The sequence below is a fragment of the Thalassophryne amazonica genome, chromosome 4 (assembly GCF_902500255.1).
Source record: "Thalassophryne amazonica chromosome 4, fThaAma1.1, whole genome shotgun sequence".
Classification (NCBI taxonomy): domain Eukaryota; kingdom Metazoa; phylum Chordata; class Actinopteri; order Batrachoidiformes; family Batrachoididae; genus Thalassophryne; species Thalassophryne amazonica.
In genome coordinates this window covers 79,833,575-79,847,359 of record NC_047106.1, presented here as the reverse complement: position 1 = coordinate 79,847,359, position 13,785 = coordinate 79,833,575, and the positions used below count along the sequence as shown (strand labels likewise).

General features: G+C 39.9%; 1 protein-coding gene and 1 long non-coding RNA gene across 2 annotated transcripts in view; one reads left to right on the top strand and one right to left on the bottom strand.

The window, feature by feature from the left end:
* The window catches only part of zgc:158328 (uncharacterized protein LOC567225 homolog), a 215,016-nt gene that overhangs the window by 82,659 nt on the left and 118,572 nt on the right, over positions 1-13,785 (top strand). The window contains 10 exon segments of the mRNA XM_034168130.1: positions 1,061-1,186; positions 2,544-2,590; positions 2,592-2,643; positions 2,646-2,666; positions 4,982-5,104; positions 7,413-7,550; positions 7,876-7,998; positions 9,671-9,705; positions 9,707-9,752; positions 9,755-9,793. Of these exon segments, the coding sequence (XP_034024021.1) occupies positions 1,061-1,186; positions 2,544-2,590; positions 2,592-2,643; positions 2,646-2,666; positions 4,982-5,104; positions 7,413-7,550; positions 7,876-7,998; positions 9,671-9,705; positions 9,707-9,752; positions 9,755-9,793 (750 nt within the window).
* Positions 2,172-13,785, bottom strand: part of LOC117508383 — a 17,206-nt gene continuing 5,592 nt past the window's right edge. Inside the window, exon 3 of the long non-coding RNA XR_004560075.1 lies at positions 2,172-2,255. This is a non-coding gene — a long non-coding RNA (uncharacterized LOC117508383). The remainder of the gene's footprint in view (positions 2,256-13,785) is intronic.

Below are 13,785 nucleotides of genomic sequence, written 5' to 3'. Positions count from 1 at the left end.
GATTCTGCTTTTTTCTTTTCTCTTTGTTTGAGGTGCGGCTCCATCTAGAGATGGGTGTGGTATCTGTTCGGGAAACCATCCTGTGCATCTGCAACATTTCCTGTATGTTTGTTTTGTGAATTGTTTTGTAATTTATGTCCGTAGCATGGCCCAAGCAGAGGGTCACCCCTTTGAGTCTGGTCTGCTTGAGGTTTCTTCCTCAGAGGGAATTTTTCCTTACCACTGTTGCTCTGGGAGTTGGTAAGGTTAGTTGTGTGAAGTACCTTGAGGCAACCTTGTCGTCATTTGGGCTTATATAAATGAAAATAAATTGAAATTGAAAATTATAATTGCTGTTGTTCTGTTTTAACACATTGTATTAGTTTACGGAAAAAGTTCATATAATACAACTCATAAAAAAAGTGCTGGCGATATTTAAATAATTCCCAGTATCTGGTGAAGGATTCTGAAATGATTCTAAAACAGATTCAAAGATGGCAAAGTACTTATTTCCTTATAATTTCCTCCCTATTAACTCTGCAGTTAATGGGATTTTTTTAACTTGCTGAAATTCAGTGCTTCTGTTTCTTTTATTTCTCTCTACTTTCAGTCCAACTTGCCAAATATACTTTTAGGGACAGAGTCAGAAGGTTTGATAATTGCATCGGTTGAAGTCATCAGTGCTCAATGTGTGCTGTTGTCTCTGGTTTACAGCCACATAAATGGTGTCATTACGTCTGTTGTAAGCGCAAGTGGAAGGTACCAGGCTGATTTTCACTTTTAGCACATCATAAAACCACAGGATGGAACAATCATTTGAAAGTAACAAGGGGTACCCATTAGACCTGGCATGAATGTCATTTTCCGCTTTCCAGCCTTTACTCATGTGTTTTCCCATAATTACATAGGTGTGAAGTTCATTCAGATTGCCAACAAATTCATTTATATCTGTCATCCTTTGCGATTTCATATTGTAATCATCTTGTGGCTCATCACAGTTTTAGAACCAATATTTCTATAAATAATGCCAGGATTGATTTTCAAATATCACATGTTTCTGCTTGTCTGCTTTGCTGTTTAGCTGTGAATTCTTGCTTGGTGGAGAATGGTAGATGTGAGCATAAGTGTGTGAATGTGGGGGACAATCACCACAAATGTGAATGCCGGAAGAACTACAAGTTAAGGAGAGATGGAAGACATTGTGAAAGTAAGTCATGTTGATTTTGATGACTTTACGGATAGAGAATGTAATGCTAAGTAGTTCAGATGGCGTTCACTTTGGTCCCATGCATGAGTGAGGCCTCTCTACTGCTGGAAATTAGGCCATAATGCAGTGAATATATAGATACATTAACAGTTCCTCCTGTTAGTGAGCAGTGTAGCTTCTAGCTAACTCTGCATTACAGAGCTGAAAAAGAAGTCAGCTGGTGTGCAAATTTTCTTTACAATAACCAGCCCAGTCTCACCCTATTGGTTGTGTTACCATAGCGAAATGTAGTGCATTTTTGTGAAATGGTTGTCTAACCCTAAACTAAACCATAAAAATAACTGCAATAACATCACAAAAATCTGCTGTATTTCATGACGGTATCACAAAGTAATAGACTAAATCACTTTTTGTGATGACAGCATGAACTGGTGCTAGACCAGGTTGGGAATAACCATCCTGTTTGGGCGTATATGAATGATGTCATCATTTTTGTATGTTGACCAAAACAATCGGAGCATGACCACTTGTGGTGCCAATCCAAATTCAAGTGAAACTGGTGCAATCTGCCTAAGTACTCAGATATCCAACCCCTTGTGATGAGTTATGGGAACTGAGTGTGTTGAATAAGGTCAGTATAGTGTGTTTTGCTGTCAAGAGACATTTCGGAATAACTATGAGTTGTAAGGTCAGGTCAGGTGTGGGAACATGCCCTTGTGCTGTGTGTTACTACATTCACTAGGCTAGGCTATCTCTAATAAGAAGAAGCTCAAAGTCTTGAACAATTGACTCCAAGAATATAACTAAAATTGAACAGATTATATAATGATGTACAGTATCCTTTCTATGTGGATTGTGCATGTTTGCGTGCGTTCCCTCGGGGAGCTCCAGCTTCCTCCCACTTCCAGAGACATGCAGGTTAGGTGAACTGGTGACTCCAAATTGACTGTAGGCGTGTGTGCATATGTGTGAATGTGTTTGTCTGTCTATATGTGGCTCTGCAATAGACTGGCATCTTGTCCTGGGGGTACCCTGCATCACGCCCCTTGACTGCTGGGATAGGCTCCAGCTCCCCGTGACCCTTGATTGGAGTAAGCAGGTATAGAAAATAAATGAACGAATATCAAGATGTAATATCTGGACAAACAGATTTGGAAACTGCGTTCTAATTTCTCATCTTAGATTTTTTTGTATGTCCACTCTCACACAGTACACATGCTGCATTTTTGTGAATGATGCGGAAAGAAGCTCCTACAGGAATGTAGATGTTATTTTGGAAATAACTGTGGGTTAACCATAAAATCATATTTGAGGTCATGAAACGACCTGCTGTGACAACCTTTTTCTGTCGTGACAGTCAGTGACCCCTGTGTGAACAACAATGGCGGCTGCGCCCAGCTGTGTCCTTTCAGAAGACGGCCGAGTTGAGTGCAGCTGCAGAAGTGGTTTCAAGTTGTCGGAGATGGCAGGAAATGTGAGGGTGAGGACTCAGACTACACGGGAACACCGCCTCATGTTGAGCCTGCATGTACTCGCATACATGCACACACATTTATGGAGCAGATATATCAAATCGCCTGAAAAAACACCTTACACAGGAATGTATTACAGTTTAATGGAGTGACGTTTATGGATTTTCCATAAGTTACAGCCACACCAAACGGTCTTGTGAACACAAACCTTTCCCAGATCTGGACTGATTTGAGAGGTTGATGTTGGAAATGATCCATCTTACCAACATTCCTTCTGTTCCACCAGTGGAAAAGAGAAGGGAGATAAATGTTAAGCTTGACAAAGTCATCAAGCCTGAGAAAATAACTTCAGGTCACTTTACATCTAACTTTTTGACACAGTATCACAGCATATTTTAAAAGATTGCTTAACTGTGTGTCACAGCGTGCATTTGTCATGTGTGGAAGGATGGTTCAGATTCCAATGAAGATATAACACCAGCAAGTTCAAAAAGAGTCTTTAATGACTCACGTGGGATGGATCAAAGGTCGGTACACAGGAGAGTAGTCCATAACTGGCAACAGTGTCCTTGAGGGATAGGCAGGAGAGCAGTCAGAGAGGCAGTGAAAGATCCAAAAACACAAGAGGCAGTTAACAGCAAAAGTGTCCAAAGAGCAAGCAAGGTCATACATTCACAAGGAGCAAATAAAGGTTGACAACAAGAAGACAATCACTGGGAAACACTAGAGGAAAAATAGTAAGAAGAAAAACAACAGCGTACAAACATTCAAGCAATGCACGGGAGGAACACAGGGGTATAAATACACACTGGAGGTAATCACACAAATGGATAACAGGTGAGGGTAATTATGGATAGAAAACAGCGGTGGAGAGACACAGGAAGGAAAACACACAAGGAAACCAAGATGACTTAAATAAAACAAGAAAACAAGCTACAATAAATATAGAAACACAACCATAATAAAATAACACAGGAATGAAACACAGTAAAACTAGACTACAATAACTCAGGAACTAAACTGCACAACATTTAAATAAACACCAAAGACACACAAGGTTAAAGACACAAACATGGAAACCCATAGGGACCCCAGACAATATCAACACTATGAACAGTCACAAGGGGGTGGCAGAGGATACGTACAGACAGACAGGGATCGTGATAGCATTATGTGTGGTTCTTTCACATCAGAGTCAGAAACACAGATCCAAACAAAACTTTAGTATTTATTTCTTATTATTTAAATCAGCATGATGAATTTACTACTGGCACAGTGTCCAGCCTCTGTGACCCTTAGTGGAATAAGTGAGTATAGAAAATGAATGAATGAATAACTGAATGATGGAATTGTCGCTGACATCTAGTGCTGAGGTTTCAAATTGCAACCAAACCAATAACTGAACCTTTAACCTTTCCAAGTGTGTGGCCGTGTGCTTGCTCACACTAGTGTGCATATGACAAAGCTGTATCAGGAATATTTTAAATGCCAATTGAGAGGAACTGATTAAAGATACACCTGTATGATTACTATTAAATGTAACTATGAAGTCATACACTGTATCACCTTTCTGTTGATCACATGATCTTTGACCTTAGGTGACCTTGAACAGTCAAATGTTGAGGCCTACAGAAACCATATATAATGAAGTCACTGTATTCACAAAGCATTACTTTGTGTCAATGTAAACATTTAATATTGTGGATATTGCACTCTCCGAGTGTTTCTTGTATTATTAAGTAGTTGTTGCCAACTGTCTTTAAGCTGTCATGTTCTTGATAGCTACATGTTTTGAATATTTTAATAGGACAAAAATATCTTGATTACTTGATTTTATTGTCACAGGACATTCGGGAATAACACTGAATTAAATCTAAATTCTGGAGTGCCAAAAACTTTGCACAAAACTATTTTGCAAGAAGGTATTTTGTGAAATTTATGTATGTTTAAGTGCAAATAAGCTAAACTTTTAGTTTAATAAGGTGCCACATCATGCATTGTGTAATCCATTGTTCAATTCCTGTTTTCTTTTGTATGTAATTATTCACTGCCATTTTTGGCTCCAACTAGTTCAAACAGTAGAAAACAGGAAGACAAACTGCAACTAGGAGATCATTGCACCAACATGAGAAGTGAGCTTTACTTCACAAACTTTAGTGACTACTGATGTGGATATTTTCTAGTTTGGGTCTAAACCTTGAGCTATCGTTTCATGCATCATGCTAAATGTGATTCATCTTTGATATCAATCATTTCTACTGCCCATGTGATTTAACCATTTGTTTAATGTCTGTCTGTGTTCATATTTTCTTGTCTCCTGTAGACATAGATGAGTGCAGTTTGGGCTTTGCCAAGTGTTCCCATGGCTGTATCAACACACCAGGTTCCTTCAGCTGTTTGTGCCATCCAGGCTTTGAACTTGGTGCTGATGGTAAACAGTGTTACCGTAAGTAAAGACAAGAGCTTATGTCTACAACCAAAATTACAGTAGAAACTAGGAGGGCATTCAAAGAATCTAGACCTCTACCAAGGTGTACATTGCTAACGGTGATACTTTTGCTGATCTCCAAATACTGCATGGCTTGATGCACACAGTTCTCTTATATGTTCTTGCATATAGATGTCTTCTTGTAGTCGTCTTTTGATTGAAAACTTAATGTCTGTGGTCTTGAGAAAAGAACAATTCATTTCCCTGTACACCAACAGTTATCGCATTTGAAAAGTTGGGAAGAAAATTCCTTTGGTGAGAGTGTCCAGAGGATTAACCTTTGGAGCGGGTCAGTCAAAGGTCAAAGTTGTCAAAAATATAGTCCAGAAACACATGTTCAGGAGTCTCTGCAACCAATAGTTCTAGCACAGCCATTGTCCTTAAGTATAATAGTAAATAACAAATTTTAAATTAATATCATATTTTAAATTAAACGTGTTTCTCAAACTGTTTAAAAATTGACTCCAGAGTCTAACTGATATCAATATACTGTTGCACGATACTGATGCAGTGGTAAGCAGTCCTGTTGTTATTGCATATCTGGGAGTTAGGTGGTCCACAAGATTTATTTTTTTTGGTTAAGTGGTCCTTGGTCTGAAAAAAGTTGAAAAACACTGGTCTACAGAAGTGATGCAAAGCCAATGTTGTTGTCGTCCTTTCAGCTGCCCCCATTTGTCTGGGTCAACACAGTGGATACAGCCAGATCCACATTGGTATTTTGGCACAAGTTTAACACTGGATGCCCTTCCTGACACAAGTCCAGTTATACCTGGAGAAATGGTGTAAAGCCAATATCAATCTGTAAATAATTTGTATTCAAATAAAGTGAGTGGCGTTCCATCACACAGACATCATGAAATGATGTCACAATTATTTGTCAACTCTCTAGCCTTATAAAGGTTAAACCCAATGCATAAATCAATCCTCTAATCATTTGCAATTACATGTGATATGTAATGTCACAGTGACATCAGTAAAATGTCAAATATTTCATTGAAGTTGTTGTTCATGTACTTTTTAACTGTACAGTCAGGTCCATAAGGAGTTGCAGAAGGTTTTTGCATTTTTGCCTCAATACACCATCACAACTGAGTTGAAATGAAATAAGCATAATGTGCATGTAGTGTAGACTGTCAGGCTTAATTAACAAAAAGGTCACACAAAACATTAAAAAATTTCGGCCAAGTGTACCATTCCTCCATGTACCTCTGAGTGGTGCAAGATGTGAAAGCTGCACCATGTGCAGTTTTCCAGTCACAGCCACAGAAGCCTAAAATGCGTCCCTCACTGGTCTCCTTCATACACAAGTCACTCAGTTTTTGGAGAGCTACCTACTTTAGACAGATTTGCCATCCAGTACCGCACTGTTTGTGTTTCTAATGATTGATGTAATTGAAGTCTAAGACATATTAGAGAAGAATAACCAGAAGAAGGTTTATTCTTCTGGTTTATTCTTCTCTACAAGAGTCAAGACAGAAGTCAGACTACCAGAGCAAGTATTTTAGCTGAGGAAGCTTCTGTGATTTGAAGCGAAACGTCCTCACGTCAGCAACCCAGTCCAGTCGAAGATTCAAGCTTCTCTACTATGGAAACCACCTGGACAACTGAGAGCCTGCACAGAAACACTCTAAGACATATTCATATTCAGTGACTTTGAAATGTAAGTGTATCCATCTTTTGATGTGTTGTAAGAAAATTAGCTGTAAGTACCTTCAGCTACCTCCTTGTTTCGCTTGGGTTGCTACAACAGATCTGCATGTTGATTTGGCACAGGTTTACAATGGATGCCCTTCTGACATAACTCCACTTTACATGGAGAATGGGTAGGAGTTGAACCGGGAACCTTCCTTACTGGACAGAAGCACCCTCCAAGCACACTGGTTGGCTGCCACCCCTGCCAGGTTGAAAATAGCTCTAAAAGTGATAATTCATATGAACAATAATCTGTGTATGAGTTTGTCAAAAATAGTTATGCCCTTTGAAAATGGAGTGACTGTGTATAAAATGGCCATAATTCCTAAATGGTTGTCGCAATATAAGACCTCTTGCATTAATGCTAAGAGTCTGCACTACAAGCACAACTTAATTGTTTGATTCAACACCATTGTGGTGGTGTACAGAGGCAAAATTACAAAAAGCATTGCACAACTACTTATGGCCCTATCATATGTGTTCTTTGGAACTGACTTTATTTTCCTCTTAGCCAGACCTGAGGTTGAGCTTGAGCTTTGCACAGTAGCTGTAGGCTTGGTTCTGTCTGCTGCAGGCATTGAGATGGAGATAGTCAACAGCTGTGAGAAGAGCAACGGAGGTTGTTCTCATCGGTGTGAACACACCACCGGTGGTCCTGTCTGCTCTTGCAGTCAAGGGTACCGGCTGGACCAGGACAGGAAGACTTGTGTAGGTACGACTGTCTCTTTTGATTCTTGTTCTTTGTGTATGACATGTTCTTTCTTAACTTAGTAGTGAATTTGTTCTTATGTAAATATGACTGATTAGAATTGATGGACTTGTACTAGCAGGGGTTGGGCGCTAATAAGCTTGCTTCAGCCCACACCCTTTCGGACATCACTAGTTTGTCTATGAGTTTGTGGAATTGTTCATTTTTTTCTATTTGAATATTTTGTGTGCCGAAACTTTGTCAAACTTTGTCAAAAAAACTTCATTCCTTTTTTATAATCTCCACCTCTGTGTTGGCCCAAATCTGTATTGTTGCACATCTTCCTCAGACAGTGATGAGTGTGCCAGCGGGGAATTCTGCTGCAGTCACTTCTGTAAAAACTACCCAGGTGGTTACCAGTGCACCTGCAGAGCCGGCTACACGTTACACACAGACTGCTGTGGCTGCGACGGTAAGGGTGTAGACATATTTTCTCATCTGATGCATTATTACACTGGTATTTGTGCAAAACAGTGTTTCAGAAGCTGTGTGTAGTGATTAGTCAGAATATTTTAATTAATTCAATAGTTATAGCGCAACCCTTTTTGCTGCCAATAGATGGCGCAAGCAGCATCAGTGTGTAAGTGGACACTGTTCTCACGCCTATGAAATGAATGAAACAAACACACATCTTAATCTGACTTTTTGTGGGGAAAAAATGAACTGAACTGGCTGTGCTTTGGAATTCTTGTGTGGGTCTTACAGTCATATGATAAAAAAAAAAATTAAATAAAAAATCTGAAACCAATATAAAAGACAAGATACACAAGAATTATAAATGCAGTTACATTAAATAGTACACAATAAGAAAATTCACATTTTAAAGAATATGAATTTATATCTAAACCTGAAATCTAAAACTGTTGCTTTAAAGTGCTTTGTGTGTGGGTGGGTGTGGTGGTGGTGGGGGATCTCCTGCCCATGATCACCCTGTGGGAAGTTCTGGATTGGAAAATGAGTATACGTACCACTCCAGTTACACCTGCAGGAGCATCCTGAGGAGCTTCAGCAGGAACTGTGGAACGACACTTGGAGCCGAGTTTAATTGTGCGCACGTGACAGAAACTGATTCGTCGTGGCGCGCAGTGAAATGTGACGCCGCCTTACAAGTCGTGTCAAAACTTGACAGTTTCCGTGTTACTTTGTAATTACGCGTGACAGTTGGGCTCCAGAATCATCACAGGACCCACTACGACGTTGTCATGTTCATTAAGGATCACTACTCATCAAGACGGATCAACACACTCAGTTGCGACCTCCACGACGTGAGACGAAATGAGGGTGGTGTGTGACATTCGTGAAGATTTTTTTGACAGCCAAAACATGCTCCACGAATATCAAGAATATCATGCACCAACACGCACTATTAAGAAACCAATTCAGATGCGTTAAGTCACATTAAGAATGTCAGGATAGTGTCACGAATGACGGAAAAATGACATTCGTAATGCGTCTTGGTTATGTGTAAACGCACCTTTAATGTGCGAATAAATAGAGCTGTTCTTGAGCCTTTTTAATGGTGGCCGAGGTGTTTGCCGACCAGCTCAGCTTACTGGAAAAAGTGCAAACCCAGGAACCCGAAGCCATCAGCATGTTCCACATCATTGTCCATAGAAGTTGCAGAGGGGGAGCTTTCCCCCCTAAAATCTTGTATTAGCTTTATTAGTTTTATCAGTGTTATGGACCAAGCTGTTTTCCTTCCCATAGTCATATGTCATTCATCAGTCGGTTGTAGTGCTGTTCGTTGTTTCCTTAATGAGGCCTAGCATGGTGGTCAGCTTCAAAATTTTAGTTGTGACTTAACTTCTTGGTGGACTAGTAGTCATGAGTGTAAGAGAATAGAACCTAAGGCCTGAGGCACAACCCTGAGGGATTCCAGTACTGATGCTAAGTTCCCTACACCCTGTTCCCCCTTGTCCAAAATTACATATTAAAGACAGATTCAACTGCACTTTAACATTTGAATTATCAAATAAACTTACTTGTCATATTTGTGTGATGGTGTGAACTAAAACCAATGACAGCATCTTAACTTAAATGTGTACGTCTTTTGCTTGTCTCTCATTTGTGTGTTGTTCTGTTAGACGTTGATGAGTGCCTGATGGAGACATCGGGCTGTGAGCACAGGTTGTATCAACACACTGGGAACATATGAGTGCTTTTGTCAATGGGCTTCCGCTTAGACCAAGACCAGCACTCCTGCATCTGTAGTCCCAGTGTTGTTTGAGGTGTTCCTTAATTATGTATGTTTATTTAAAGTTATCCACCAAAACAAATGAGCCATAGTGAAGTTCAGAATTAATACATACATAACTGAAAATCCCATCGTGTTCTGCACTGGCTCGGGCTAAGGTGAGGCTGTGTAGCAATTTGGACTAGGTCTACCAATAGGGAAAACTCAAATGCAATTGGTCTGTCCAATAGGGAAAACCTCAGTCACTTTTTGAAATGGGGTTATCCAGTAGGAAACCCAAGAATTTTTGAAATTGGTCTGTCCTATTTGGAATACCCCAGTAACATTTGAATAGGTCCTATTAGGCTTTGCATTCAGAGATGGCTGGACACAAATGCAAGACTCACACAACAAGCTCTTAGGGTTAAGACAGTTTACTTTAGTTGTTAGCCGGGTCCGGTACACAAAAAGGCAGTTCAAAATCAGCAAACATCAGGTGAAAAGGTGTGGTCGAAAAAACAGGCAGATGGTAAAACAAAACATAAGGTAGCAGGCACGTCGAGGAAACAACAAGAAACAGAGCTGGAAGCAAAGGCCACAAGGTGCAACGATCTGGCAGAGAAAGAGTGCACAAGGTGAAGCTTAAATACACCCAGGTGATTAGCTACAAATGAGAAACAGGTGTGGGAGAAAGAACCAGAACGAGGGAGTGGCCAGACAGAGTGAAACACCCACCACCAAACACCAAGAGAGACAAAGACAAAAAACCCAGCAGATACATATATCAAAAGAAAACTGTAAAACTAAATAACTAAACAGAACCCACACACATATGAAGACAAAAGTCCAGATCCTGACAGGTCCATCCAATGGAGATAACTCTTGAAATAGGTCCATATGGTAGGGAATCCCTGTCCAAAAGGGAAAACCACAATAACCTTTACATTTCTAGAAAGAGTCTGGTTATTTTTATCACATTGAAAACTAAGTGTGGACTAGCAAACACGGAGGTAAAGTTGTTCGTTAAAGTTCAGTTGATGAATTATTCGGAGCAAAGTGGGACTCTAGAATATTCAGCTGACTATCATCTGTGTGCACTCACCTGAGCTGCATATTTGTTCAACTTCGATCACATGTACCGCTTCTTGTCTGCCTGATTCCTGTGTCTGTTTCCTGCGCTACTCTGCACATCCTCACTAATCGGTCACAGAATTTTGTTCCTGTTTGATGAACCAGTAGTTGCCAGATTGTCATGTCTTTACAGCCTCTCCAGTGTACCTCTCGTTGCCCATTTACCTGCATTTTGATCATTTATATCTTGACTAGATTCTACCAGCCATTCAGATTGTGTCTGCCTGCATTGTACTTGCTTGTGTCTGACCAGTTTGACAACAAACTTCATGTTCATGCAACATGAAAATTCAGTAAGGTACAGTAGTGATCAGAATAATAGTAGTGCTATGTGACTAAAAGATTAATCCAGGTTTTGAGTATATTTCTTATTGTTACATGGGAAACAAGGTACCAATAGATTTAGTAGATTCTCACAAATCCAACAAGACCAAGCATTCATGATATGCACACTCTTAAGGCTATGAAATTGGGGTATTAGTAAAAAAAAAAAAAAGTAGAAAAGGGGTGTTCACAGTAATAGTAGTGTGGCAGTCAGTCAATGAGTTTGTCAGTTTTGTGGAACAAACAGGTGTGATTCAGGTGTCCCCTATTCAAGGATGAAGCCAGCACCTGTTGAACATGCTTTCTCTTTGAAAGCCTGAGGACAATGGGACGTTCAAGACATTGTTCAGAAGAACAGCGTAGTTTGATTAAAAGTTGATTGGAGAGGGGAAAACTTATACGCAGGTGCAAAAATTATAGGCTGTTCATCTACAATGATCTCCAATGCTTAAAATGGACAAAAACAAAACAGAGACATGTGGAAGAAAATGTAAACAGCCATCAAAATGGATAGAAGAATAATCAGAATGGCAAAGGCTCACCCACTGATCAGCTCCAGGATGATCAAAGACAGTCTGAAGTTACCTGTAAGTGCTGTGACAGTTAGAAGAAGCCTGTGTGAAGCTAATTTATTTGCAGGAATCCCCCGCAAAGTCCCCCTGTTAAATAAAAAGACGTGCAGAAGAGGTTACAATTTGCCAAAGAACACATCAACTGGCCTAAAGAGAAATGGAGGAATATTTTGTGGACTGATGAGAGTAAAATTGTTCTTTTTGGGTCCAAGGGCCGCAGACAGTTTGTGAGACAACCCCCAAACTCTGAATTCAAGCCACAGTTCACAGTGAAGCATCATGATATGGGTGTGTTTCTCCTATTATGGTGTTAGGCCTATATATCGCATACCAGGTATCATGGATCAGTTTGGATATGTCAGAATACTTGAAGAGGTTGTGTTGCCTTATGCTGAAGAGGACATGCCCTTGAAATGGGTGTTTCAAAAGACAATGACCCCAAGCACACTAGTAAATGCGCAAAATTTTAGTTCCAAACCAACAAAATTAACGCCTCGTAGATGTGAAGAAATCATGAAAAACTGTGGTTATACAACTAAATACTACTTTAGTGATTCACAGGATTGCTAAAGCAGTTTGAACATAATAGTTTTGAGTTTGTAGCATCAACAGCAGATGCTACTATTATTGTGAACACCCCCTTTTCTACTTTCTTTTTACTAATAGAGTGTGCATATCATGAATGCTTGGTCTTGTTGGATTTGTGAGAATCTGCTGAATCTACTGGTCTATATATCTATCTATATCTATCTAATCTCTCTCTCTCTCTATAATATATATATATAATATATATATATAATCAAATCAATTTTATTTATATAGTGCCAAATCACAACAAACAGTTGCCCAAGGCGCTTTATATTGTAAGGCAAAGCCATACAATAATTACGGAAAAAGCCCACGGTCCAAAACGACCCCCTGTGAGCAAGCACTTGGCGACAGTGGGAAGGAAAACTCCCTTTTTAACAGGAGAAACCTCCAGCAGAACCAGGCTCAGGGAGGGGCAGTCTTCTGCTGGGACTGGTTGGGGCTGAGGGAGAGAACCAGGAAAAAGACATGCTGTGGAGGGGAGCAGAGATCAATCACTAATGATTAAATGGCAGAGTTGGTGCATACAGAGCAAAAAGAGAAAGAAACACTCAGTGCATCATGGGAACCCCCCAGCAGTCTAAAGTCTTAGCAGCATAACTAAGAGGGATGGTTCAGGGTCACCTGATCCAGCCCTAACTATAAGCTTTAGCAAAAAGGAAAGTTTAAGCCTAATCTTAAAAGTAGAGAGGGTGTCTGTCTCCCTGATCCGAATTGGGAGCTGGTTCCAGAGGAGAGGATCCTTGAAAGCTGAGGCTCTACCTCCCATTCTAGCTCTTACAAACCCTAGGAACTACAAGTAAGCCTGCAGTCTGAGAGCGAAGCGCTCTATTGGGGTGATATGGTATAACGAGGTCCCTAAGATAAGATGGGACCTGATTATTCAAACCTTATAAGAAGAGAATTTTAATTCTATTCTAGAATTAACAGGAAGCCAATGAGAGAGGCCATATGGGTGAGATATGCTCTCTCCTTCTAGTCCCTGTCAGTACTCTAGCGGCAGCATTTTGAATTAACTGAAGGCTTTTCAGGGAACTTTTAGGACAACCTGATAATAATGAATTACAATAGTCCAGCCTAGAGGAAATAAATGCATGATTAGTTTTCAGCATCACTCTGAGACAAGACCTTTCTAATTTTAGAGATATTTGCGGCAAATTGCAAAAAAGCAGTCCTACATATTTGCTTATATGCGCATTGAATGACATATCCTGATCAAAAATGACTCCAAGATTTCTCACAGTATCTGGAGGTCAGGGTAATGCAATCCAGAGTAAGGCTCTGGTTTAGACACCATGTTTTCTAAGATTTGTGGGGCCAAGTATAATAACTTCAGTTTTATCTGAGTTTAAAAGCAGGAAATTAGAGGTCATCCTATGTCTTTATGTCTGTAAGAACATCCTGCAGTTTA